Source organism: Pavona decussata, unplaced genomic scaffold (genome assembly GCF_977016875.1).
Source record: "Pavona decussata unplaced genomic scaffold, jaPavDecu1.1 SCAFFOLD_11, whole genome shotgun sequence".
NCBI classification, from domain to species: domain Eukaryota; kingdom Metazoa; phylum Cnidaria; class Anthozoa; order Scleractinia; family Agariciidae; genus Pavona; species Pavona decussata.
The window spans coordinates 2,109,550-2,134,124 of NW_028145434.1; the positions used below are offsets into that span (position 1 = coordinate 2,109,550).

Genomic DNA, 24,575 nt, shown 5'->3' on the forward strand with positions numbered 1-24,575 from the left:
CTGCGCTGTGAGGAACTGGGCTCCTTTTATACTGATTGGTGATGACATCCACTTGAATTTGGACGCAAAGAAGGAAAGCGCTGAATTGATGCTTGAAAAATGTAAGTAATCTCTTTTCCAAATGTTGTGGTTGTTGCTGTTTTGTGAAAGACAGTGTCTTTGTTTAATGTTTGGCTGTTAAGTTATCCTGCTCCAAAGGAAGTGGTTGTAACTAAAGTGTTTAAAACCGCGGTTGTATAGTGGCCTTGTGTGTTACAAAGAAAATGTTGTCCAGTAGAAAACTGAGAAAGAACTTTTAGCACAGAAATTAATGGCAATCCTTCCTCTAACCCAAAAGAAAATATAATACTTCAGTAGACGACAGCTTGTAAAAAGAAGTCTGAAAAAAACATGAACGAATTAATGAATCAATGCATGAAAAGCCATAGGGAAAGTTTCTGTTTTTGGTCTACCAGAGAGAAATGAAACTGTCGCTAATTTTTCGGTTGATTGTCTTAATACATTGACATTAATTTTTCCTCCCTTGTACTTCCCATGTCTAAAGAACAAAATTTAGAATTGTTATTTCAAAGAATCCTTGAACAAAGCTAGAACTATCAGGGTAAACAGCTGTGTCTTTCACATGACATGGGTCAATAATGTGACTTTTTTTGCTGAGTTGATGTTTTCCATTTCTTCCCTCTTACAGAAGTTGAGTTATCGAGTCAAGAGAAAACTTTGCCAACATATATTTCCCATTGCCCCGGGTATTTATTTTATCCCTTTCAAAAACACTGAACAGGTACAAAACGCCCTTGCCATAAGCTGTTTTCTGAAATGCTTATTTAATTAAGCCGCTGCCTTTTATCCTAAACAATATTGGGAAATAAGATCGAGGAGGATCTTATAATAAAGTTTCTTATTTTCTCTCTATACGCCTGTAAGAATTTTATATGTGACCATAAATCTCATTTACAAGGATACGCATAGACGGTGAATTGAGAACGGAAGTTAAACAAGGCCAGTTAGGCAATAAGTATAATTAGCAAAGAAATGTAAATTCCTAAACTATGTCTCCTACGCAGCCGTCACTTTGGCTTTAGCAAAACTTGTTACCACTAACGGCTGCTCAAGCACTCACATACGAAACACATATCTTCCAAACTTTAACCAATTGCTGCTTTGGTCCCGGTTGTCAGACCTGACACGTCCCACGTTCTACGGCAGGAAACTCACTTGTCGCTATTTTCCGTAAAAGGCATATTATTAGACTCGATTTTTTGGTGCATAGTACAGTTTTAAGCGGACCTAAACCTCACTGTGAAATGCACTAACATATCAGTTATCTGACTAGTTATTGCAAGACGTAAATTGTCAGTTAAATAGATCGCCTGACCGCATATTCTTACTAATCATGCCGCGAAGGGACCAGAACTAGACATGAAATATATCGAGAGCATAATAACAAAGGTTACAAGATTTCAAGCCTTATTAAGGAGGCTCACAACGGTGGTTCTGACATTGGGGTGGATCTCTTCAAATTAAAATTTCGCATGGAAGGCTTGCTTCGATTTGCATCATACTACAACTCTTTTTCAACCTATGAGCAAATTTTATGTCTTTGTTGGTTTACAAGCAACGGTTTTTACCGTAGCAATGGTCAAATAAAGAACTTCGTTTTAAAAAACGTCGATTGCCTCGGAATCTAGTCAGCCACTTTTTCAACGAAACGTTCAAGATTCAAACTACCCAACCTAGACAACTTGTGGGCAAAATTAGGAAAAATCTGTAAGAGCGTTTTCAAGTAAATAAAGAATCATTTTTGATGGGCTGATTATTTGTTATTTGTGTTTTAAAACGGCTAAAATAAGTCGAAAAGCTCGTAGTTTGCATAAATCAAAGTGGATCAAAAATGCCCTTACAGATTTTCAATTTCAATTGTGAGGCGTTAGAATAATAATTCGTTTTGATGTTCGAGCAAGTTTTTGGCCTAAGACCCAGATTAGAAGGTTGAAACTCGGTCTAGTTTTAGTCGATGTTCTCTATCTCTGAAAATAAATTTTTGTTTTGTTTTTGTTTTTTTCTAGTCTATTTCACTGCTATTCTCATGTAATGAACATTTACATGTACACCACACTTGTGTCTACTCACGTTTATTTTTCCATTTTACAAAAAGCCGTCTTATTAGTCTACTGTTTACAGCGTACTATTAGGATACAGATTGTCTGGCGGGAATCATTTAAGCTCCGAAGTTAAAGGCTTTTCTTGCTACTGATATTGTTGTTGTTGGTATTATTAGATGTTTTATTGCAACGCTTGAATGACGCATTTTTAAAGAAGTTCTTTGTGTCTCCGTTCCTATAGTAACAGCTATTAGTTCGAAACCAACAAAACATACAATTTAGTCATAGGTTGAAGAGATGTTGGAGTGAAATGTAAATCGAAGCAAGCCTTCCATGCGAAATATTGATTTGAAAAGATCTAACCTAATGCCAGAAGAATTTTTGCGAGCCTCCTTAAGTCATCAGGAAGTGGACCCTTCGTCAACAGCAGTAAAAAGGTACTTAAGTCCATACCGTTGACAACTAATTTTTCAGGCCCTACACAGCAGCAAGGCTCCTGTGAATGGGCTTGTTAGATTTGACTTGAGAAACAGTATTTTGTAGCCAGTTTTGGCTCATAATTTGCGAAATATAGATCGTTTCTCGCAGTCCTCCGCTTAAGTCCAAAATGTTGCTCTTCTAAAGGGAATGCCAGCATTTGACGATCATTTACAGCATGGACAGCTATTCCAAATGCTTTTTTTGAAAAATATGGAGGTCTTAACTTCTTGCTCAAGTGTAATTATCATATAAAGAAACTAGACAAAAATTTACCGTCTTTCTACTTAGAAATGCTAGAGTACTTTAAGGAATTACGTCTAAATCGCCAAGATGAATACAAAAGTGACCTTGTTTTATGGAACAATCAAGACATAACTATTGAAGGTAAATCGCTGTTCTGGAAAAGTTGGACCGAAAATGGAATTTACTACATTCAAGACATTCTGAATGAAAATGGAAAATTCCTAACTTATGAAGAATTTACTCGCAAGTACAAAATAAAAATTAATTTTCTAAACTATTTTCAAATCCTGGCATCAATTCCAGCAAACCTCAAATCAAAGGCAACTTCTACACCCAGACCCATGAACTTTATTCTCGATGATTGTGATACATTTGACTTATCTAGGGACAAATCGATTAAACTTTCAAAAATGAAATGTAAAGACTATTATCATCTCTTTCAAGAAAAAGCAGAAGTTACACCAACAGCCATAAAAACTTGGGCCAGACAATACCCCGATATAGAATGTAAATGGCAAAAATTATTCCAAAATATACCTCGCCTCTCTACTAACAACAAACTGAGACAATTCTCCTTTAAAATGTTACACCGTATTTTAGTGACCAAAAAAGAACTCAAACGATTTAAAATAGCAGATAATGAGGAGTGTTTTTTCTGTAATTCAGCTGATTCCTTGGAACATGCATTTCTGGAGTGCCCTGCAGGCCAAAAACTCTTTCAAGAAGCCTTAACATGGTTTAATAATAAGCACAAAGTAAATTTTACTCCATCTAAACAACAGTACCTATTTAAAAACTATGATCCACCCCCGAGTACTAACTCAAAATTAATGCGGAAATTCCAGATCCTTACTGTACAAACTCAGAAATATTACTACTCATGTAAAATGTTAGAAAAACCTCCAAATATTCTAGAATTGAAGTCAGCGCTAATCTTACAATGGAAAGTTGAAAAATGGGAAATTTAAAATTAATTTAAATTAACGAAAACGCACAATTTTTTTTTTTTTTTTTTTCTTCCAGTGACAAAATTTCATCCTTTTCTTACTGCTTTCCTGTTTTTTTTTTGTTTTTTTTTTAGTAGCGTGTAACCCGCAGTTTGTAAGTAATCTAGTTACTGTTATGTTTAAGGCTATCTGTATTAAATTGTAAGTAGAGTCCTGTTTTGTTCAGTAGCGTAAGTAACCAGTAAACATGTATTGTAGGTAGAATACTGTATTGTCTAGTGATATATTTAGCCCGTACTGTAAGTAATGTAAGTAATGTGATTTTGCAAACAATAAAAAAAAAAAAAAAAAAAAAAAAAAAATTTACAGCGTGGATTTAAATAGGTGGTGAACATAGAACATAAAACAACAACAACAACAACAACAAAACAACAATAATGATGATGATGATGATGATGATGATGATAATGGGTCTTTTTTTCTTCAAAATTTAAAAAAGACATATGTTGCTTCGCTTTAGGATCATCAAACCTGCTGTGGGATGAAATAAGTAGAATGGACCACCACTGATGATAAAAAAAAAACAAGCTAGCCAGCTGCAAGAAAAGGAACAGGAACGCGGTACTAGAAACCGTGATTTGTTGCGTTTGTCTCTCGAGAAAAAGCATCGAAATAGCAGGGAAGCTTCAGGTACAGCGGTGCACACACGTTTGATGGCCTGTCTCATAATATGAGGGATTTTAATATTATTAATGAATTGAACTCAAAATATTGTTCGAACGTTTATGGTGTTATAGGGTTACTATTAAAAACATTTCCTGAGAAATTACCGTAAGTCTCCATTTAAACTTGCTCATCTAATTACATAGACCTAATTAAATATTTTCCGTATTGTACAGTAGGGAAATTTAGGATTACGTTTACGGCAAACGGCAGAAGGGCAGGAATAATCACGTGACCATGTTTATCTTTTATTTAAGTTTTCCGTTAGCATCAAAGTTCAAGCTTGTTTTGCATCCATGTACTCATCTTATCAAGAAAACGTCAACGCGAATTTCACGTTTGCCGTTTCCCGTAAAGGCGATTGTAAATCTCTCTGTAAACAAATCTATCGCTCCAATTCTCAAATTATTAATGCAGTACTCCACATTTACTCATGCTCTAACTTTTGTCGCGGGTGTGAAAAATTAAGTAAAGGAAATATGTATAGCTCAGAAGAGAACAAAAAAAAACAACAGCGAGCGGAAAATAAGAAATCTGAGCTTGCCTAGAAACTAATACCACTAGCAAAGCAATTTCACTTCTTTGATTATCAGCAATTTACAATTGTGTAAACGAAAAAAGTTCTTTGATCGTAGTAATTTTAAGCTCAATTCTAGCTTTCCATTAACAATCTAATTGTTGGTTAAATAACTAATTAATTAATTAATTAATTGACCTCTTTCCTTTTATTATTGTTGTATTATTGTCAACGTGATTTATCACTATTTTTGTCTAATGCAATACTATTTTTACAAATACCAATAAAAATAAACTGTTGTTGTTGATAGTAACTAGCAAGAATGCACTGATTATAATAACTACTGTTTTAACCCTCGTTCATGATGGGAGGATCCATTCCCTCTGCTGCCACTTGATATTTATTTTCAATTTACTATTAGTTTCCGAAGCATATCATGTAAGGCCCGGTTCATACGTCGAACTTTACATGAGACGAACCTAATACCTATTAAGGTCGACCCAAATAATGAAGTTCGGCCATTGATTCAGACGTCGAACCTAACTGAAGTCGAACTTAAAGCTAAAGTGAGAAAATAGATTTTCGTGGTCAGCGGTTGTTGTTCTTTTTCTCAACAAGATTCAAAATGGCGGGAAAGATGAATTCTGACTTGAAAGAGCTTGTTTGGTAAAATGGCATTGGAGGTGGTCAATTGTTTATTTTAGTATTAGTTTTTATTGATAGTTCTTATAATTCTTTATAGTTATTACATTTTGATATAAAGTTTTTAAATTCATGTAAAGGGCTTTTGATCATTTTAATGTTGAAAGGCGCTAAAATAAGTGAATAAATTATCATTATTATTATTATTATTATTATTATTATTATTATTATTTTTATTATTATCTATCGAGCATCAGCACGACTGTTTGTTACGGGTGGTAAAGAGCTTGTTTCTGCGGAGGGTACTATGTAAGGCGATCCCTTAGCTATGTGCTTGTATGCCCTTAGTCTACAGCCGCTTATATCTCGACTACAGACAGTTAGTCAAGCCAAACAGTGCTGGTTTGCAGATGATGCGACAGGGTGTGGATCAATACAGAACATCAAGGCGTGGTGGGACGAGTTAACAGTGGCCGGACCGGACTAAGGATACTATCCTAATGCTGGCTTGTTACAAAGCCTGACAAGGAGGAGATCGCTAGAAGCATCTTTGAAGAAACGGCAATCAGCATCACCACAGAAGGTCAGAATCACCTGGGTGCGGCACTCGGCTCCAGATCCTATCTTGAGCAGTACGTCAACGGTAAAGTTCAGGAATGGGTGGGGCAGGTGACAAAATTGGCTGAGTTTCCTCTGTCGCAGCCACAGGCTTCTTACGCTGCGTTCACGTTTGGATTAAAACATCGCTGGACGTACTTTATGAGGACTCTGACTGATTTAGAAGATCTACTCGCACCTCTGGAGCGTGCAATAGCTGAGGTCCTCATACCGTCCATTACTGGGCACCACTGTACACAAGCTGAGCGGGAGCTGCTGGCGCTGCCGATGAGAATGGGAGGCATGGGCTTAACAAATCCAAGTCAAGTAGCAGCCTCAGAGTATGTAGCATCTGTTAACATCTCTGGTCCATTAGCCCAACAAATAAAATCACAGGTGCACAAGCCACCAGACGAAAATGAAATGCACGCTGTACAACGGGAGATGTGCCAAGTGAAGAATCAGTATCTGAAGGAGAAACTTGATCAGGTGAAGTGCTCGGTTTCTGGAAAAACTCTGAGAGCTGTGGACCTTGCCACCCAGAAAGGTGCCTCTAGTTGGCTTACCGTTCTGCCAATTAAAGATATGAACTTTGACTTAAACAAGAATGAATTTCGTGATGCTGTGAAACTCAGGTACGACTGGGAAGTTCCTGATATGCCCTCTGTCTGTGTTTGCGGGGACCGCTTCAATGTGGATCACGGTATGATATGCAAAAGGGGCGGTTTTGTCATTCAACGCCATAATGAACTGAAGGATCTGGAGGCAGAAATGTTTCGCATGGTGTGTAATGGCGTAGAAACTGAACCAGTTTTGCAAGACATCACAGGCGAAGAGCTCAATAGGGGAGCCAACACCGCTCCTGATGCGCGGCTCGATATTGTGGCAAGGGGGTTCTGGGAGAGACAGAGGTCGGCTTTCTTTGACGTTAGAATTTGCCACCCAAATGCTGACTCCTACAGGGATATGGATCTTGACCAGATTTACAGGCAACATGAAACGGAAAAGAAGCGCCAATATGCTAGTCGAATTTCATAAGTGGAGCAAGCCACATTCACGCCATTAGTTTTTAGTACGACAGGTGGAATGGCGGTGGAATGCAAGCGATACTATAGTAGGCTGGCTGAGTTAGTTGCTACAAAGAAGGGCGAGAGCTATGCGACTACTATGTCATGGATCAGGGCAAGGGTGTCCTTTGCGTTGCTGAGATCAGCATTACTATGCTTAAGAGGTTCGCGAGCTACAAGGAGGATCCATCTAGAATTGACGGACATTGACTTTGACATCGAGAAAGGACATGCAAACATTCGTTAAAAACATTGAGAACATAATTTTATTTCTCAGTTTTTCTTATTTTTCTTGGTAGCCTTCCATTTGATGTTGGTTTTTATTCCCTTTTTTTAAGATTTTTAACTTTGTATAGACGATTGATTTTTTTTAATAAGAATAGCATAGCAACTTTATCAAAAAAAAATCGGCTTGAAAGTTGTCTCTTTTTCATCGAAATAAATTGTAAATAGCTTTTTTTAATAGTTCTTTTTTCTACTTTTAACTTGTGAATAGCAATTTGCTTGAAATATGTTAATAAAGAGTTCTCATTTAAAAAAATTATTATTATTATTATTATTATTATTATTATTATTATTATTATTATTATTATTACTATTAAATTAATGAAGATAGGCCAAACACGGATCGGATGCTATTGGTCGAGATAGGAAGAATATGACCTTCAATGCTAATTTGCTCTTACGAGTACGTCTTCTAAAGATCTCCCTTTTCTGTACGACAGTAGGGAAGGGTCTTTGTAGATCTCTCTTAGCTGAGGCTGATTTTCTATTGAGTGCCAATTACTTATCTGAATGGTTTTAGGATAGGCACAGAAAGGCGATATTCCCAAACAAACGGCAAAATGTTTTTGCGCGTTTTTGTTTGTTTTGTAGTGCCGACATTCTTTCGCTGAAATTGACTTCTGAGAGAGTTTTATCTATAAGGTTGTCGAGGTAACCTCTGTAGCGTAATCTCGGTTTGAATAGAGTAATGTTTTCTTCAAATGTTGCTTTTGAAGATTTTGCTCTGAAAAGTCTTGACGCTTCGCCTTTGATATAGCCTGTATTGGAAAGTTTCTGTTGGTGAAGTTCGCGTACACATCAAAAATATATTCCTTTTTTTTTTTAATCTTTCACATCTCAGACAAGTATATTTAGTTGTTGCTAAACAAGAAGAAGAAGCACATTCCTCTTTTCCCGCCATCTTGTTCAGAATGAAGTCCTTTGTGCATGCCAGGTCGATGGAACGAGCAGACCTCTGGGATAGATATAATTTATACGTAAAGTATGCATTTGGTTCGGCACATGTAAAAGTTCGACGTATAAATCGAAGTCGAACTTTTGCCGTCCTATTCGACTGGCGCAGTCGAATAGAACGGTGGGTCGACCCAAATACAAATCTGTCGATCATAACGGATTCATACGTCGATCTTTACATGCGCCGAACCAAATGATTAGATTCGGCTCATGTAAAGTTCGACGTATGAGCCAGGCCTAAGGTATTGTTATCCACTGTTTACAGATCAGATATGACAGTCAGGAGAAGTTATCGCATTTAAACCGTGTGTAAATGACAGGCGGAATTGTTGTTGCGATTTTTTTTAACTAAACTTGGTCGCATGTCCTTTTGTACAGAGGCAGCATTATTGCCCTAGCTTTAAAATTAGCCAGTCAGAATTAGAGATCCGTAAAGAGATTGATTAAAGGTCAATTTTTGTGGGTAATCAAAAGTTTGTTGCATTGCACGACAAGTGGTCACACTATAGCTTCGTGATTCGAGTTCTAGAGATCTCCAAGAAATTTAGGTGAGGTTAAACGTGTGTAATCACAAATCGGTTTTTTTCACTTAGCAAAATTTAACTGAAAGTCATTGGGAACTACAGAGTCTTCTTTCTGCCCATTATACTAGGAAATCCCTTACAATTGTTAATGAACAATATTTACTTTGAGAACCCTGACTTTAACAAGGCTACTCAACAGTAGCACAAAGCTGCCAGAATTCTTTAGTTACATGCCGTTTTTAAACTAGCGAGGGATTGTTCTGTAGAGAACAATGTAGGTTGACCCCGTAGTAAACGTAGACATACAAAGTTATCGTTGATAGAGGCCTATGTATCTTTGTGGGGTTCTCTCTCCTACGTCTCGTTTTCCGTTGCCAACCATGTGTCATCTGTAACATGCGCAATGCAACAAACGTGATAGTATATTTAGCGCCTACTAAATAAATGAGAATGCTGTGTTATTCAGTCACTGACACGGGCTGGGCGTACTCGGCAAAAAGAAATCCGAGTTCCTCCAGAAGGATTCGAACCCATAACCTTCCTATTATTACTAGCTCGAGTGATCTACCTCTAAGTTATAGGAAACTCGTTGCAGCTAGGCCATTAACAAGTTTCATGCGACAAACATCCGCAGGGTGGCTACTCCCCAAAAATTTGGGTGGATGGGTGTGGCGCGCTTCTTGAAACTTTTACCCTATTTCAGACCAAAACCTTACATCGATACCCTGTTTTAGATCTTGCAAACACTTTAGATGCAAATCATGTTAGCCCGTCACAAAAAATATAGAAAAGATCTAGATGAAAGTGGAAAACGAATAGCTAGGAGTTGTGTGGCGCTTCCAACCCCACTTTACTCCTTTTTTTTCCAAAAGCAAGCTTTAGTGAGGAAATGACGGGTGAGTTACTTCGACCAAACCCAGCAAAGAGTGAACAAAAAGGAACTAAGATGAACGTACCTGCGAGCTGTGCGTGTAAGCATCGTCGACTATTTACCAACTTTTGGAAGTAATTTAACAAAAACATTTTTAAAAGCTTGTTACTGTAGTAAGTGGGCGTAGCTCTCCGGTTTTCAATTGAAACATTGGGGTAACAAAAAAGAGACGGCGAGGCAAACAGTTTATATTGAGGTGATATGAAGATTATTTACCATTAATAATGAGTGACATAGGGACACAATTAAACTATGACTAAGCAAATTTCTTACAAGACAGCACTTAAAAAGCCAGCTTCCTTCAAACTTGACACAGAGACAGATAATTATGGCGGAACAAAGATTTCGCATTTTACGAGACGAATTACAAGACCTGTGCCAGGAACTTTCAAATTTGCTATCTCTGATGGACCAAATTTCTGGCATTGTATAATTGTTCCTCAGGGTACAAATAATTAATGTGCTGCTGGTAGTAACGACACAAATGAGGGATTAGAAAATTAATTCTGTAGTTTATATTAACTGATAAGTGGATCTTAGTGAACCCTTGAAAAGCTTCTTGAGCGTTAACCCTAATAACGAAATGAACCAAAAGATGAAAAGGAAAAATCTTTTACCTTGGCGGGAACCGAACCAGTCACGCGGGAGGGGACCGTCGCATCCCTACCTGTGTGACGTCACATAGCCACGATCTGGGGCCAGAAAGAAAGGGCTTTCTTTCAAAATGACTCTAATAGACTCTAATATGCAGTTTTCACAAAAAAAACTTTTTTGAAGAGGTAAATCGAAAGAGGAACTTCTAAGAAGTATTCGACAGTTAAAAGGGTGGAAACTGGAGAGTTCGCGGCGAAGAAATTACGCTTTGACTGACAGATTGAATAACTCAATGCCAAGACACCAGAGGTTATAGCGTACTGGCATCATCACTGGCGCGCAACCGGCGACAGACTTTGTCGAACTGATGCCTAAACAGGAAAGCTACCTCACAAAAAATTAAAGATTTGTTTGTTAATTTTTACCAAAAAGGATTCATTTAGAAAAGCTTTTTGTCTGTTTCTCTTTTTGTTTTCTTGATGAAACGACTGAGGACACTTCGTAATCTTACACTTACTTGCATAACAGAACCAGAATATAAAAAGCGTTGACGACAAGGTTTGTAATAGATGCTCGTACACTTCTTAATGTTCCGCTGTCTATATTTATCAATAAAATACGGGGGAAAGCTTTTGTTGAGAGGCCAACAAATGAACATCTCTTGGTGTTGTCAGGGCTAAGGGGAGTGGGATATGTGTCGTGGGCCGATGAATGCTTGGACTGTTGGCTCGAAAGCGCCATCATGAAATACAACAACTCGCATTTGTTGGAATTCTTTTGTATCTGGCTACCATGTCTTTTTGCGTTTACATTTACTTGGTTCAGTTGTCAAAAGGTCCAATCAGCAAATGACAGTGAATCGAGAATCTACCTTAGCCAAGCGAATCGCCATGCTAGTCATGTGTAACTTAGTGTTCTTTTCCTGAAACGATTTGACTACTTTCTACACCAGAATCATGATTCAGGAATGGGTGCCTCTCTACAGCTTAGGCATCAATTCATGTTTGAATCCTTTAGTGAACGCTTTTAGGAATGACAAGTTAAAAACTGCTCTGGAAAAGAACCTTTTGCTATCAGCTAACACAGGTTAAATGACGACTGTACTCGCGTCCCAGCAACGTGGTGCAGGTTCGATTTCCAGACTCCGAATCATATGCTGGTTGAGTTTGTTGTTGGTTCTTCTCCAGGTAATCTGGTTTTCCCTTTTCCTCAAAAATCAACATTTGCAAATTCCAATTCCATCTGGATTATTGTCAAGCACTTTATCATGAGCCTTTGGCTCGGTGGATGGTGTAAGCACTCCCCGTGTTATTGACATTAAGTATATTACTTTACTTTACCTTTTACGTCAGGGTATGCCTACAAAATATACAGATCGTATACATTTGTACTAGGATTAGGTGTACATAACTATACCCAATCAAACGTACATGAATACTCGTCATTACACAGGCCTTAAACGCCGGTGTCTTTTTCCTTCAGTATACGTCTCCGTTCACGTGATGTATACAGACTCATAGCACCGTATTCTGTATTTCACGCAGTGTGTATGTACACCTAAAGCATTTGCAGTGAAAATAATAAGGAAAAGAAAAGTCGGGCTTACATAACCTTTACCCATGGCTGGGGTCCACACAAGCTTAGAACTGACCTCCAAAACTCGCGTGTTATCTAAAAGGTTGTACAGCACAACCTTTATTTATTTTTAAGTCCAAAAATAACAAAACAAGCATCAAAATGGTATTTATTGCAAAATCACTCATCATAATAACTGTAATTATATAGTCATTCAATCGTTACACTTTGTTAGCGAAAATTATTCCTGTATTGCTGTCTAATGGCTAACATTCCATTTTGTGGAAGAATAATCTTCCTTACTATTAAGTGTAGTTGAAAATATTCTATCGTCAAGAAAAAGGCAATGTTTGCTTTCAAATTGTCAAATGAAAAACTGATACAAATGTTGAATAAAAATATCGATTACATTTGTTTTCTGGTACTACATAGTTAGCATCCTCGGAGGCCCAGAGGTAGATAAAAGGGAAGGGAAAAAAGTAAAAACGAGTAAAAAAAATGCACAAGCTGCTAGTAGAAGATACTCGATATTAACAGCGTATAAATAAATAGAAAACGTATTAATTTTGTACCAGAAGACGGTAATATTCTTGGAATTACCAAAAATTACACCTCATTGAGGAAGGAATTTCCTTGAATGCAGTGGGCAATATAAACGTCTGTTTCTTTTCTTCGGAGTGGTCACGTGAGTAGTATCTAAAGGTATTGGTATCGCGAGTATGGATATTTTTTAGGGAAACCTAACATCTACGATATTAAATATTTGGTGTCGATACCGACCCACTCTTTTTCCCACTATCTCTCCGTGGGTCTCCGAGGATGGCACTGACATACAAAAAATAGAGTTGCTTATTCTGAGCCGGGATCTGAGAAAATAAACCTCTTGTAATATATTATTCAAATTATTTATTTTTTCTGGCAATGCTACAACCTGCATACAAGACAAACAAAAAGAGAAAAATTTGAAGAAGAAAGAACGCAAATAACCGTGATTTTACATGTATTTAATATTTATTTTAGTTTTTATTTTAGCTATCGATGCAATATATGGGCGATATTTAATTTCTGATATTCTATACTGAATTTGAGCAAGACAGGTCACATGACTTTCAACTTCAAAGAGCATTGCAATTCCATTAAGTCTTGGAATAGACCTCTCTGCAAAAATAACTACCAGTCTTCTGGAACAGGTTTCTGTAGATGTTTCTCTCTGTCAAAGTGAAGACGCCCCAAACCTGACAAATGTTTATGACTATTGATCACATAATATCTAAAACATCACCATTTGTACCTTAACTAATTATTTTGGCCATTTACGAAAACTGCCTACCAAGCCTGATAAAAAAAATTGAATTAAGGTATCTTCCATTTGCCTATACATACTGATCAAATGAGTAACCTGTTTTAAGTGAAAAGAAAAAAGAACTTTTATGAACTACATTGTAGCTGATATATAGGCTGCAGAAACAACACTCTTATGTATGAGTTGTTTACACGCACAGAAAGTGAAGAAGAAGGAGGGGGAGTGCAAGAAAATCCGAGCAACCGACACAGAAGAGATATCGATGGTTGACTGATTTGTTTTGTATACGAGACTGAACCAAGTCAAGCAAAGCATTGGTATAGTACTGTTGTGAACAAACGAAATCATTCATAGATCCAATACTCCTTTGCGTAGATTGTTTGCACTTTCTAGAAAATTACAGTCAACTCCCTTTATTGTGGACGGTCTCTGGACTGCAAGTTAGTGTCCTTTAATTGTGAGAGTCTGTAATAGCGGGAATTTATTTCAGTCAAACGTCTGTAAGTTATTTTTGACGAGGATTTACCTGCTGTCCGTATTATCAGGGTGTCCGTAATAGCGCGGTGTCTGCAAGGCGAGAATTGACTGTAACAAGCTTACTTCTCATTAATTTAACTTTTTGCTCAAACATTAAACAGACAACTAAGTGTTTTACACGATAACATGTCTCTGTGCCAAATATAGCGCTTGTTTGGAACAATTTCAATTTTAAGGGAGAAAAAGTGATTTAGACCTCTCTTGCCCCAAGCCTTTTAGTTGCTAACATGGAACGCAGAAAAAAATCATCTAAAATTTTCCAACATTCGTAAGCCGTACGACTGGGATAATATTACATGCAATAGCTCAACAATCAAGCGCTTCACTTTTAGCAAAGTACCCTCTACAAAAAGGACATTTACTTCTGTGTGTTTCTAATACATACATATATTAACAATTATTAGTAGTTCGTTCCGCGTGGGCTCGGTGACTAATCTGTTCCAAGGCGGTCTGGAATTCCCTGTCGAACCGTATATGAGGTTTCGGTCTCAACTGTAGACCGTAAGGGCACGTAGAGTTCTTAGCTTATTACCTTAGGACTAGTAAGGATCGTAGTATTGGTTCGTCTGGTTTCCAGCGTGAGGAGTCGATTCCGGATGGTTTTGGCGCCCTCAGTCTGATTTGTTTTTGGCTTTTTGGGGGCTGGTTGTGAGTCTGGAATCACTTGTACGGAGTCTGGACTGTCAACGTCACGAGGTCGCTTGGGTGACTTGGTTGGTGATATTGCGGGAGCAATGCTGTCCGCCATATTGCTGAAAATGGCAACCATCTCCTGGTCGGAAATTGTTTGTTGTGCCATGGTAGAGTTCCAAAAAGAACTGCTTGATGCTTATACAAGATGCAAGACCGGTTTCGGAACCAAAATGTTGGATCCTTCGTCAGTTGCTTTTTATAACTTTCCTTCTGAACTCTCTTCTCCTGAACTCTACATGCCCCTACGGTCTACAGTACAGATCGAAACCCCATACACGGTTCGACAGGGAATTACAGACCGCCTTGGACCGGATCAGTCACCAAGCCCACGCGGACTACTAACGCTGATGATTAAACAGCAGGAAAAGAACCTAGCAGCTGACAACGAGGCCATCCAGGCCCAACAGCAGCTACTACGAGACCTGTATCGAGACCAACAGAGTTCCCAGACAACCAGACACCATGCTGCCAACAGAGCCAGACCCAGGCCCAGGTCACTGAAAAATACACCTAAGAAAGTTCAGCAAACTTGTGATCTTGCTTCTATTCAGGCTCAATTATCTGAGCTAAAGAAAATTTTTTTGTAAAATAAGTGAGACAGTCAATGTAAATAAAAGAAAAGGATTGAGCATTTTGCCGGTGTGGCTTTTCCTGACTCAAAGGGTTACACAGAAAGTTTGTAACACAAGGAAGGGTCACAGAAACAAGAAACTCTCCTTTATACGAAACAATCTCAAAACGTCTTTAACGTATAACACTAGGGTTCGAAACGAGAAATATATTGGAAATTTCTCCAATGAAGCTCTCTCTAATGACAAGGTTAGACTCCTTTCTAGAGGTCTTAAATTTATACCAACTCCTCCTGTTCCTAGAACCAATAAATCTTAACTAAAGGATTTCAATAATTTTGCTAAAACAATGCACTTGAAATATATGTTGGCAAACAAAAGAAAAACCTCTGCACCTCCCTTCCATGTTAACTGATCCACATGGCAACCACCGATCAAAAACTTAGTTGCCCTTAAAGATTACTTGGAAGAAACAAAACTTGAACTTGCTTCAGTAGTTTTCCGCACTCTTTTAGACAATATTTCGGCAAACGAGAGAGCAGCCATCAGCTCACTTAAACACAATAGCGAAATCAATCTCAAAAAAGCTGACAAAGGAACGACTGCAGTCATTATGGATACCACACAAAAATAGAAGAAGGCTCACAACAATTATCTGATGATAAATTCTACAGGCCTCTCGGAACTCCTATTGTGCTGGATACTGCCCTAAAAGTGAATGGGATAGTGGACAAACTATTCAGTTCGGGCAATATTGACACAATGACTCACAAATGGTTAACAATCGGTCTTAAACAACCCCGCATATCAGAATTTTACACGCTGACAAAAATCGAAAGAAAATACCGGTCGGCAGGCCAATCGTTTCTGGTAGCGGCGGCCCTACGGAGCGTATTTCTAGTTTCGTCGACTCACTATTAGAACCCATCGGTAAAAAACAGGAGTCATATCTGAAAAACACAACCGATTTTATTAACTTCATCGAAAACACGTAAATCTCAGATGATGTGGTTTTAGCAACCCTTGATGTAGGTTCCTATTGCAGAAATATACCTCAAACAGAAGGGATTTACTTTTTTTGTCGCCGCTACGACTTACGGGAACTTTTACGACTCATACTCGAAGAGAATCCTTTCAAGTTTAACGAGAGACACTTCATACAAATAACATGGCGTCGCCATGGGAACCAAGACAACAGTTGCTTTCTCTGTTATTATTATGGCAGACCTAGAGAAACGACTGCTAATGGCTAGCCCCTCTAAACCTTTAGTTTGGAAACGATTTATTGATGACATCTTTTCACTGTGGAACATTTCAATGCAAGAAGTTTCCAATTTTGTTCACTTCGCTAACTCGTTCCACCCTACAATCAAGTTCACTTGTGAAATGTCATCTGAACGCGCTGTTTTTCTTGACACTGAGAACCTCGTCTTTCAACTCATAAAATGTTTGACTTACAAACACATTTCAAGCCTACAGAAACTTTTCAATACACACACTTCTCATCTTGCCACCCTTTAAACTGCAAAAATGGCTTTGTAAAAGGAGAAGCATTACGTCTTTTAAGAACTAACTGAGTCCGAGAAAGCTTTGCAAAAGTCAAACGAGACTTTGCAAACATACTCCGTAAAAGAGGTTACCCTTAAACGCTCGCTCAAGAAATACTGAATGACGTTAACTTGACCGACAGAAAAGAGGCTCTTTGCAACAAGACAACACAACTAAAGAGATTTTACCTTTTGCTACTACCTACCATCCGACCACACCGAATCTCAAAAAGATTCTCATGAAACACTGGCAAATCATTCATCAGCAACCTCAGGTACAAAAACTCTTTAACCAGCCACCGATTGTCTCGTACAGGAAGGAAAAAATCCCTCAAGAACATCCTTGTCCGCGCAAAAATTCCTTCATTCTCGCAACCAATCACAAAACAAACGAAGCGGTTAAAAGCAAACTACAAGACAATTTGAATACGATCGCTTTAACTGACTCCTAAAAGCGGCAATCATGCATCCATGCGTTTATTGCAACACAACCGGGTCAAAATGTTTTCTGATCTACTATTCTTAACCCCATCACTGATCATTCTTGATTCAAACGTAGAAGCTGAAGACTCGTAGACTTTATTAAAATACTATATATATTAAAATACTAAAATGCTATAGCGGTGCAGTCCTCTGGAACAGTCTACCCTCAGCTGGTAGGCAAGCAACATCTCTGACTAATTTTCGACGATTGCTAATTAATTCCGACACGGCATTCATGTAAACAGGCTTTAATTTAGTTTACTTTTCTTTAATAGTTAGCAATATACTTAGTCTTTCGTAATAAGTTGTAGCTTTTATAATAAGTTGTTAATGCCTGATGTATTTACCGTGTTTTAAAATAAATATGATGATATGTTACAAAAAAAAAGCAACTCAGTTTTTCTGGCGGGGGCAGCCCCCTTCCCCCCCCCCCCCCCCCCTCCTTACCCGCTATTTACGGCCTTGTTGTATTTACAAGATCATCGACTTCTTTAGCGGAAAGACACGGGAAAGTACAACCCTCACGGAAACGCATCAATAAAACAGCAAAATAATCGCACAGACAGCAACTACTACACTATAGAAGTACAGTGAGACATTTTATTACGAGATTAGCTTTATTTCTATGCTCTTCGACTAATTTATTGAAAATATCAAATAAATCCTTATACTTTCGCCGTAACTGTTTATACGCAATTCACTTCCTTGTAGCACAACTTCGGGGATATTTGGGAAACGTTTTCTTATGTTGAACTTGGGCCCTCTGTGATGCTTTATATAATTCACGTGACTGACGACATATCTTTCTAGTTACGACTTCCTGTCATATGACAATCATATGACCGGAAAACAATGGAAAATTTCATGACTCATTTCCTCGGGGAACACCCTATTGCTTTCCGAGAATCACTTAATTATTCCAACCAAACGTCAGCACTGTTTTACAATAAGCTGCTGAAACCGAGAATGTCATAATTTTGTTGGTAAATTAATATAATCTTCAACGGATTTACCAGCTCACGAGCTGTGTTCTCACAGGTCGAGGACAAACTTAACGGTAGCCAGCTCACCCAAAGCAAGTTTTCACATCACAGCAATCGAACAGTAAGGTTAGTTTGCCCTTGTGTCGAGAAAATGTGCGCGTTTTTCCTTGATAACACTTCTGGTTCAAACAAGAAGGCTTGTCGAGGACAAATATTTAAGAAACAAAGCTTGTCTGTGTGTAGAGTAGCATTTAGGTTTAAGCTTCCAACGTCAGAGGCTTTAAGTTTATAGTTGAGTTAGTTTTGCTTTTGGCGTACACCTTGGATGTAGTTTTTCGTTTTCAACATTATTCAAATTAATTTTGAAACTTGCGAACTTTCTCCTGTGCAAAAAGCCATATTTATATCTTTGCGAAATCACTGAAAAATTATTATTCCTTTTTGAGTTCTCAAAATGTACAAATTAACAAACCATGTTGTGCATGGAGTCCTGCCAAGTGCCATTGCGAAATCGTGCCCATTGAAACAATTCAAACGAGGATGCCAGTTTTAACAATATTTAGTGTTTGGTCATTGATAAAGTGAAAAGTAGTGGAGTGGATATATCTCATTGAAACAGAATAGTAGAAAATGGATAACAAAAAAACCGATGAGTAGTGGCGAATTTGGCAGTTCTCAATTAATTTCCTACTCTCGATCAAGGCTTCATTCTTTCACTTTGTTCATTTTATTTCGCCATTCGAAACAGAAAATTAACCGATACTCTGTCAAATTCCCTACTACTTGTGGTTAAAAATATAAATGACCCAGAAAAAATAAAATTGAAACAATAGCGACTGACGCGTAAGCTGTTAATAATTAATATCATTTCCTTTCATCAATTTGCATTTGAAAGTTTTGATGCAAGACAGTTTTGTCTAAAGCCATATACCTGAATTAAATGAAATTATGTTTAGGAAAGAAAGGAATAAAAAAAAAAACAATAGGCACATGGGCGTAAAATTTTAATAAGGGAAAGTCCATTTACATTTGAAAGAGACAGGTGTTTTTATTGTATTATTTTTTTTGTCTCGCGTGAATGTTCTAAACACTCCAAACTGTTTTCGTGAAAGAAATAACAAAATTACATATTTTTCCAAAATATTTTGTCATTTTCACACACTTTTCGTATAGTATTCATATTATTACGCGGGATGCAGTCGTAGACAGTAGCCCGTGTTGTGAAACTGGCAGCGTTATGTTTACTTTTGGTAGCTCAAATTCCAACTTTCGCTGTTGTGATTGGCTATTTTCTGATAGACTTTTGTTAGCTCGGAAAATGTGTAAACTCTAGCTCTACCAATAGGATTTCAAGAAATAACTAGAGCGCAATGTCATTGGGCAACATGTGTACATACGTCATCTTTATGTCACTCATACCATGCTCGCTTTGAAAGTGAAGAAGAACGAGCACGTATGACCCTGTTTCTCTCTAGACGCTTTTCACGTTTGGGAACACTACAAGTAAGTCTTTGCCTGCAAAAAGCCATTGTTATCTCTTACAGCTTTCATCTTGTCTGTGAAGTTGGTCAAATGAAAGGTGTGCGAAGTTTTGTTGAAGATTTGGGCCGATGTTTTTGTCGTTATTTGGTGCAGTTGTGCGGAGCCGAACTAAGGCGAGCGAGTAAACAACACTCGGTAAATAACAATGAGCTCCATTTGGAGATACAAAGGCCCTTTAAGGGGAAATTTGGGCCTCTTAAGAGAATAAGTGAGTCTCTTACGAGGATTGTGGAACCTCTTATTACGAAGGCTAATGAGAGCTATGGTTCGATGATTCAAATATAATACGACCACTCGAATGGACTTATCAGTTAAAGATGACAAAAGCAAATCACAATAATTGCCAAATATTTTTATTTCAGGACTCCTACAATAACTTGTCATCCCTTCAGGGGAAGATTACGAAGAGGTGTTGATGGAAACTTCGGTAAGCAATTTGTATTCTGACGATAGAATTCACGTCTACTAGCCTATTCTTATAAGTCTAATACATTTTTTTTAATCGATCAAAAATAGAGGAAATAGCAGGAACCTGGGAACAAGCTATTACTCTACACACAGTTTACTTTTTCTGGTAAAAATTGTTTTAAAAAACAGTACGTAAGGAGAAAAACGCGAGCAAAATGCAAACCATGCACGCGCCTGCATGGAGTTTGTCTGCTTAGTAGAACTCAAGGAGTGTCGGGGAACTTGTATTTCTCCAAAACGTTGTTATAATAAATAATTAAAGGATATTACATGGCGGCGCAAAGATATGAATTTTATTTTCGAGTGGTAAAAACAATGTTTTACGAACGAGCGCAGCGAGTGAGTAAAATATCGTTTTTAACACGAGAAAATAAAATTCATATCTTTAAGCCACCGTGTAATTTTCTTTTTATTGTATGGACAATAAACATACGTGATGGAGATTGAAAAGTTGGATTTAAAACAAATACTGGGCATTTTACAAACTCTGAGCTTGATACAAAATACAAAATACTCAGTGCCCAAGGTATAAAAATGTTTAAACAGTCAAAATACAAGTAAATGGGACCAAATACATGTGAACTGGTTTAATTAAGTTAAATGAAAACTCAATCCATTACTGACTCTGGCTTGAATCATCTGATACGGTTATTTTCAGTCTCTTTTCACTACGAATCCGTGAAGGCTGTTCAGCACGACCGAAATAAACTCGAATGTTTACCGTCCCGATTTTGCAGTTTTGCAATAAACCTCCTGTAGATGAATCGGGTAAAAAGCAAGCCGACTCAGTCTTCTCTTCTATCGAGCGGACAGTTGACAAGGTTTTTGAGGTGCTAGCAGTGTTAGACAACACAGCAGAAATTTGTTGTTGTTTCTTATCGGATAAAATTGAGTAGTTGTTCAATAAGTTGACGTGTTTATGTCCAGTTATTTGAATGATTTCGTTTGGAGGTACATCATTATTCATCATTATCCACCAGTTTTTCGAAGATAGCGGTCGATACTTTGCAGTAAAGCTCTGATAAACGAGGGCTCTTACTGGTCGCCGTTTTTTTTTTTTTTTTGTCGAAAAGCAAGCACAAACTTTTTGATGATTGCTTGTATTTCCAAAGGCGTAATATTCTCTATTTCTCTTGTCTCGTCGCAAGTCTCGAGAAATTCTATCTCTGAAAATCATTAGATCATGGAGCGTTTTTTTTTCTTAGTATTCTCTTTCTCTTGTAGTTCGGAAAATGCATTTACGTCGTCGTCGCTTACCACAACAAATTTTGCAGCCACCATTATTTTATTATGAGCAGCAAACTAAGTTCATTCAACTAAAAAGGCGGGAGTTGTTACGTCATTGGCCGATATGTCACGGGAAATACGTCACTGGGGTCCCGGATGTAGTGGTTTATGGATTCTAAGAGTGTTTTAGTTTTCAGTAAAACACTCCTGTCCATATAATAATAGGCTTTATTCAACCATGTTAAAATAAATATATAAAGCATTTGCATATAGCTAGACTTAAGGTAAAAAGAATACAATTCAATCATAAACAAAGTAGCCTTGCTGCCCGCACCATAAAAGAGTTTTCATGTCTTTGGATTCTAGACCTTGGTATTCCTACTTGGAATATAATGTTCTGTTCCTCATCCTTCCCATATTTTTTGCAATCTTAACATAAACAAAAATATTTCTTAAACAGATGGTTTTGTTGACTCGGAGTTTATCTTTAGCATGCACTGGTATAATGTGTAATTAATCTCGTACCCAGATCTCCCACGGTGAGGCGGAGGGGGCCCGGAATACAGGCCTGCCCATCATCCTTTGTCCACCGTGCTGAATGGCTGGCTCGTAACTGTGATCATTCCTGGTGAGGTTTTCGCTTTCGAGGGTGCTCTTCGGAACGTTCTTCGGTCGAGAGGACAACAAAACTTGAAACTTAAACCAAAAGGAAAAAGGCACTGGGAGAGATTGCAATCAACAAGCGCGGTAAATCACTTTTTTACTAAGATTAGTTGCTACCCTTTGTGACCATCTACACCATCTTTGTAATGAAAACTATTCCAAGAACAAATCCATCGTAATTGTGCTTTCTCCACTCAAGATCAACGTGCTTATCAATTAAAAAGACTTACACCGTAAGCCTTAGATGGTAACTGTATTGAAGATACTGTAATTTGCAGGCAGAGAAATGTCACATCATTTTTGTGCGCCCCAAGGTAAAGGTAGCAACAGACAATGCAGAGAGGACTAGAGAGTTCTTGTTGTCGAAGCTTTATCAGAAAAATTTTGTGGCCGTTGTTGTAGATGAGGCACAATAGAGTTACTGATTGGCATCTTACTGTTAAATTTCGCATTGGAAAGTCAAAGGTTCATGTCATATTTTCATTTGCAAAGTTTCAGAAATTGTGGTCTACCAGTGATACGTAAAAATTATTTCTTCTCTTTGTAGTCTCTTCAGCTGATTTGGCCACACAAATTTTACTTCTTCCATAAGTTAATGATTTAAATTTCCGAACCAAATGGATTGTGTAAATGCAGCAGGTTTCTTTTACAGGCCAAAGGACACAACTCAAGGTCACTGTAATAATATAATTTTAAATGAACCAGCTTAAAAGGGCCTCCTAGCCCTAACACCATGCTACTGTCTTGGTTATATACCAGCAAACCAGAATGACCTGTGTGCGTAAATGGTAGGCGCCCAATTATGTCCAACATTAAAATGCCGAGTACACACTTGCTGTTTTAAACGTTTTTTTTTTCCTCAAAAATGGAAGTTTGAATTTCTTTTGGGAAATCCACATCTGGATTTGGGATCTGAAGAATGTTTGGTTACTTGCAACATGTGAGCAAACAGAGCAAGTCCCTATGAGTAGTGATGAGCTTTCCATTTCAGTGGTTCTTGATTCACCTTTATCACATAACCCTTGAAAAGTTTTCACCTGAAATTTATGTTAAGTTTAGGGGACATGCCCCATCAACTGCTTCTTTGATGACAAGTTTACATAGGTTATAATTTTACACATAGGAGTCCACAGATGCAAAAAATTAGAACTGCATAGTACACAAGTCTAATAATATTTGACTCTTGATATGAAGAACAAAGGTCATTATATGCATTTGATTTGCAAGGCACAATGAGCTGCTTAAATAATCATTGTTGTACTGAACATTGCATTATTTGTACATGTAGAGAGGATGATACACTAAGAATACAAGGTTCTTTATGTTCAATGCAGCTATCTTGGTGCTTGGACACTCACCTCTGATGGGATGCTTGATTTCAGCAACAACAACAAAAAAATAATAACAATAATAACAGGAAGGTGTGAAGGTCTTTTGGACTCAGAAAAGTAGCAAATGGGAGATAAATAGAAAACAAATAAAAAAATATTTCCACTATTTGTTTTCCTGTGCATGTCTGTGTGTTCAAATGAAGTGTCACCCATTTCTGCAGCAAAAGAGCTTTCACAGTAAGCTGATCTTCAGTAACCATGAATCCCTAAGTATTCCATAACCATACATGGCCTTCCATAGCCAGAAAAAGAAATTTAATCAAACTGTGAGACACAAACCCACTGCAGAAAAGTGGTGGGGAAAAGAAACTTTGAAAACGGTGTCTGTCTTGGATGAAAATTCCTTGTTGATGCCAAATAAATTCCTTGAGCACAAAAATGTTCTTGTGTTGATATTTGCACCCATGTCAGGTCCTAAATTTTCTTAACATTAAGACCAGCAACACAAAATTGTATCCAAGGACTTTTCACACAAGTACACAAAAAATATCAGAACAGTGAACCTTGAACCTTTAAGCCCCAGTAGTGATCAGTATCAAAATTTCTCCTAATATAAATATCAATACACAATCAACGAGAGGTCATGAGATCACCAGTGGTGAAATTTCTTGATATTTCAACAACCTCCCTATAATGCTACTACGAAAAATGGACATGTAGAGACCAGTAAGAAGAAACTCTATGTTGACACTGAGGCTTAAAGGTTAAAAGCTAATAAATACAGAGCCATATTGTTAGTGATTATCGCAGCTTCTTTTATGCTTCGTCCTTCCACCAGCCCACGCATCAAAAAGGGCTTAGTTACTTGAGAATCTCTTTTTATCCAGCCTTCTCATTATCCATTTCCTGGTAATTGTATTGTCTTATTCTAATGGAAAGAATAACAACATCCCAGTGAATGACTACAGTTTTTTCTTAATTAATTGCATCTTTGTTCAGGGGGCACAACTTCATACAGAGTACAGCAAACTAGAAACACTTTCCTCAG

At 37.7% G+C, this 24,575-nt stretch overlaps 2 protein-coding genes, 1 long non-coding RNA gene and 1 pseudogene across 9 annotated transcripts in view; 2 read left to right on the forward strand and 2 right to left on the reverse strand.

The window, feature by feature from the left end:
* Nucleotides 1–2,756, reverse strand: part of LOC146488166 (uncharacterized) — a 131,545-nt gene extending 128,789 nt beyond the window's left edge. Inside the window, exon 1 of the long non-coding RNA XR_014867065.1 lies at nucleotides 1,734–2,756. This is a non-coding gene — a long non-coding RNA (uncharacterized LOC146488166). The remainder of the gene's footprint in view (nucleotides 1–1,733) is intronic.
* The window catches only part of LOC146488159 (uncharacterized), a 538,028-nt gene that overhangs the window by 252,670 nt on the left and 260,783 nt on the right, over nucleotides 1–24,575 (forward strand). The window lies entirely within an intron of this gene.
* On the forward strand, nucleotides 4,752–9,245 carry LOC146488170 (uncharacterized; annotated as a pseudogene).
* The window catches only part of LOC146488171 (uncharacterized), a 286,546-nt gene continuing 274,889 nt past the window's right edge, over nucleotides 12,919–24,575 (reverse strand). Inside the window, exon 3 of the mRNA XM_085122193.1 lies at nucleotides 12,919–13,416. Coding sequence (XP_084978319.1) covers nucleotides 13,395–13,416 — 22 coding nt within the window. The 3' untranslated portion in view covers nucleotides 12,919–13,394. The remainder of the gene's footprint in view (nucleotides 13,417–24,575) is intronic.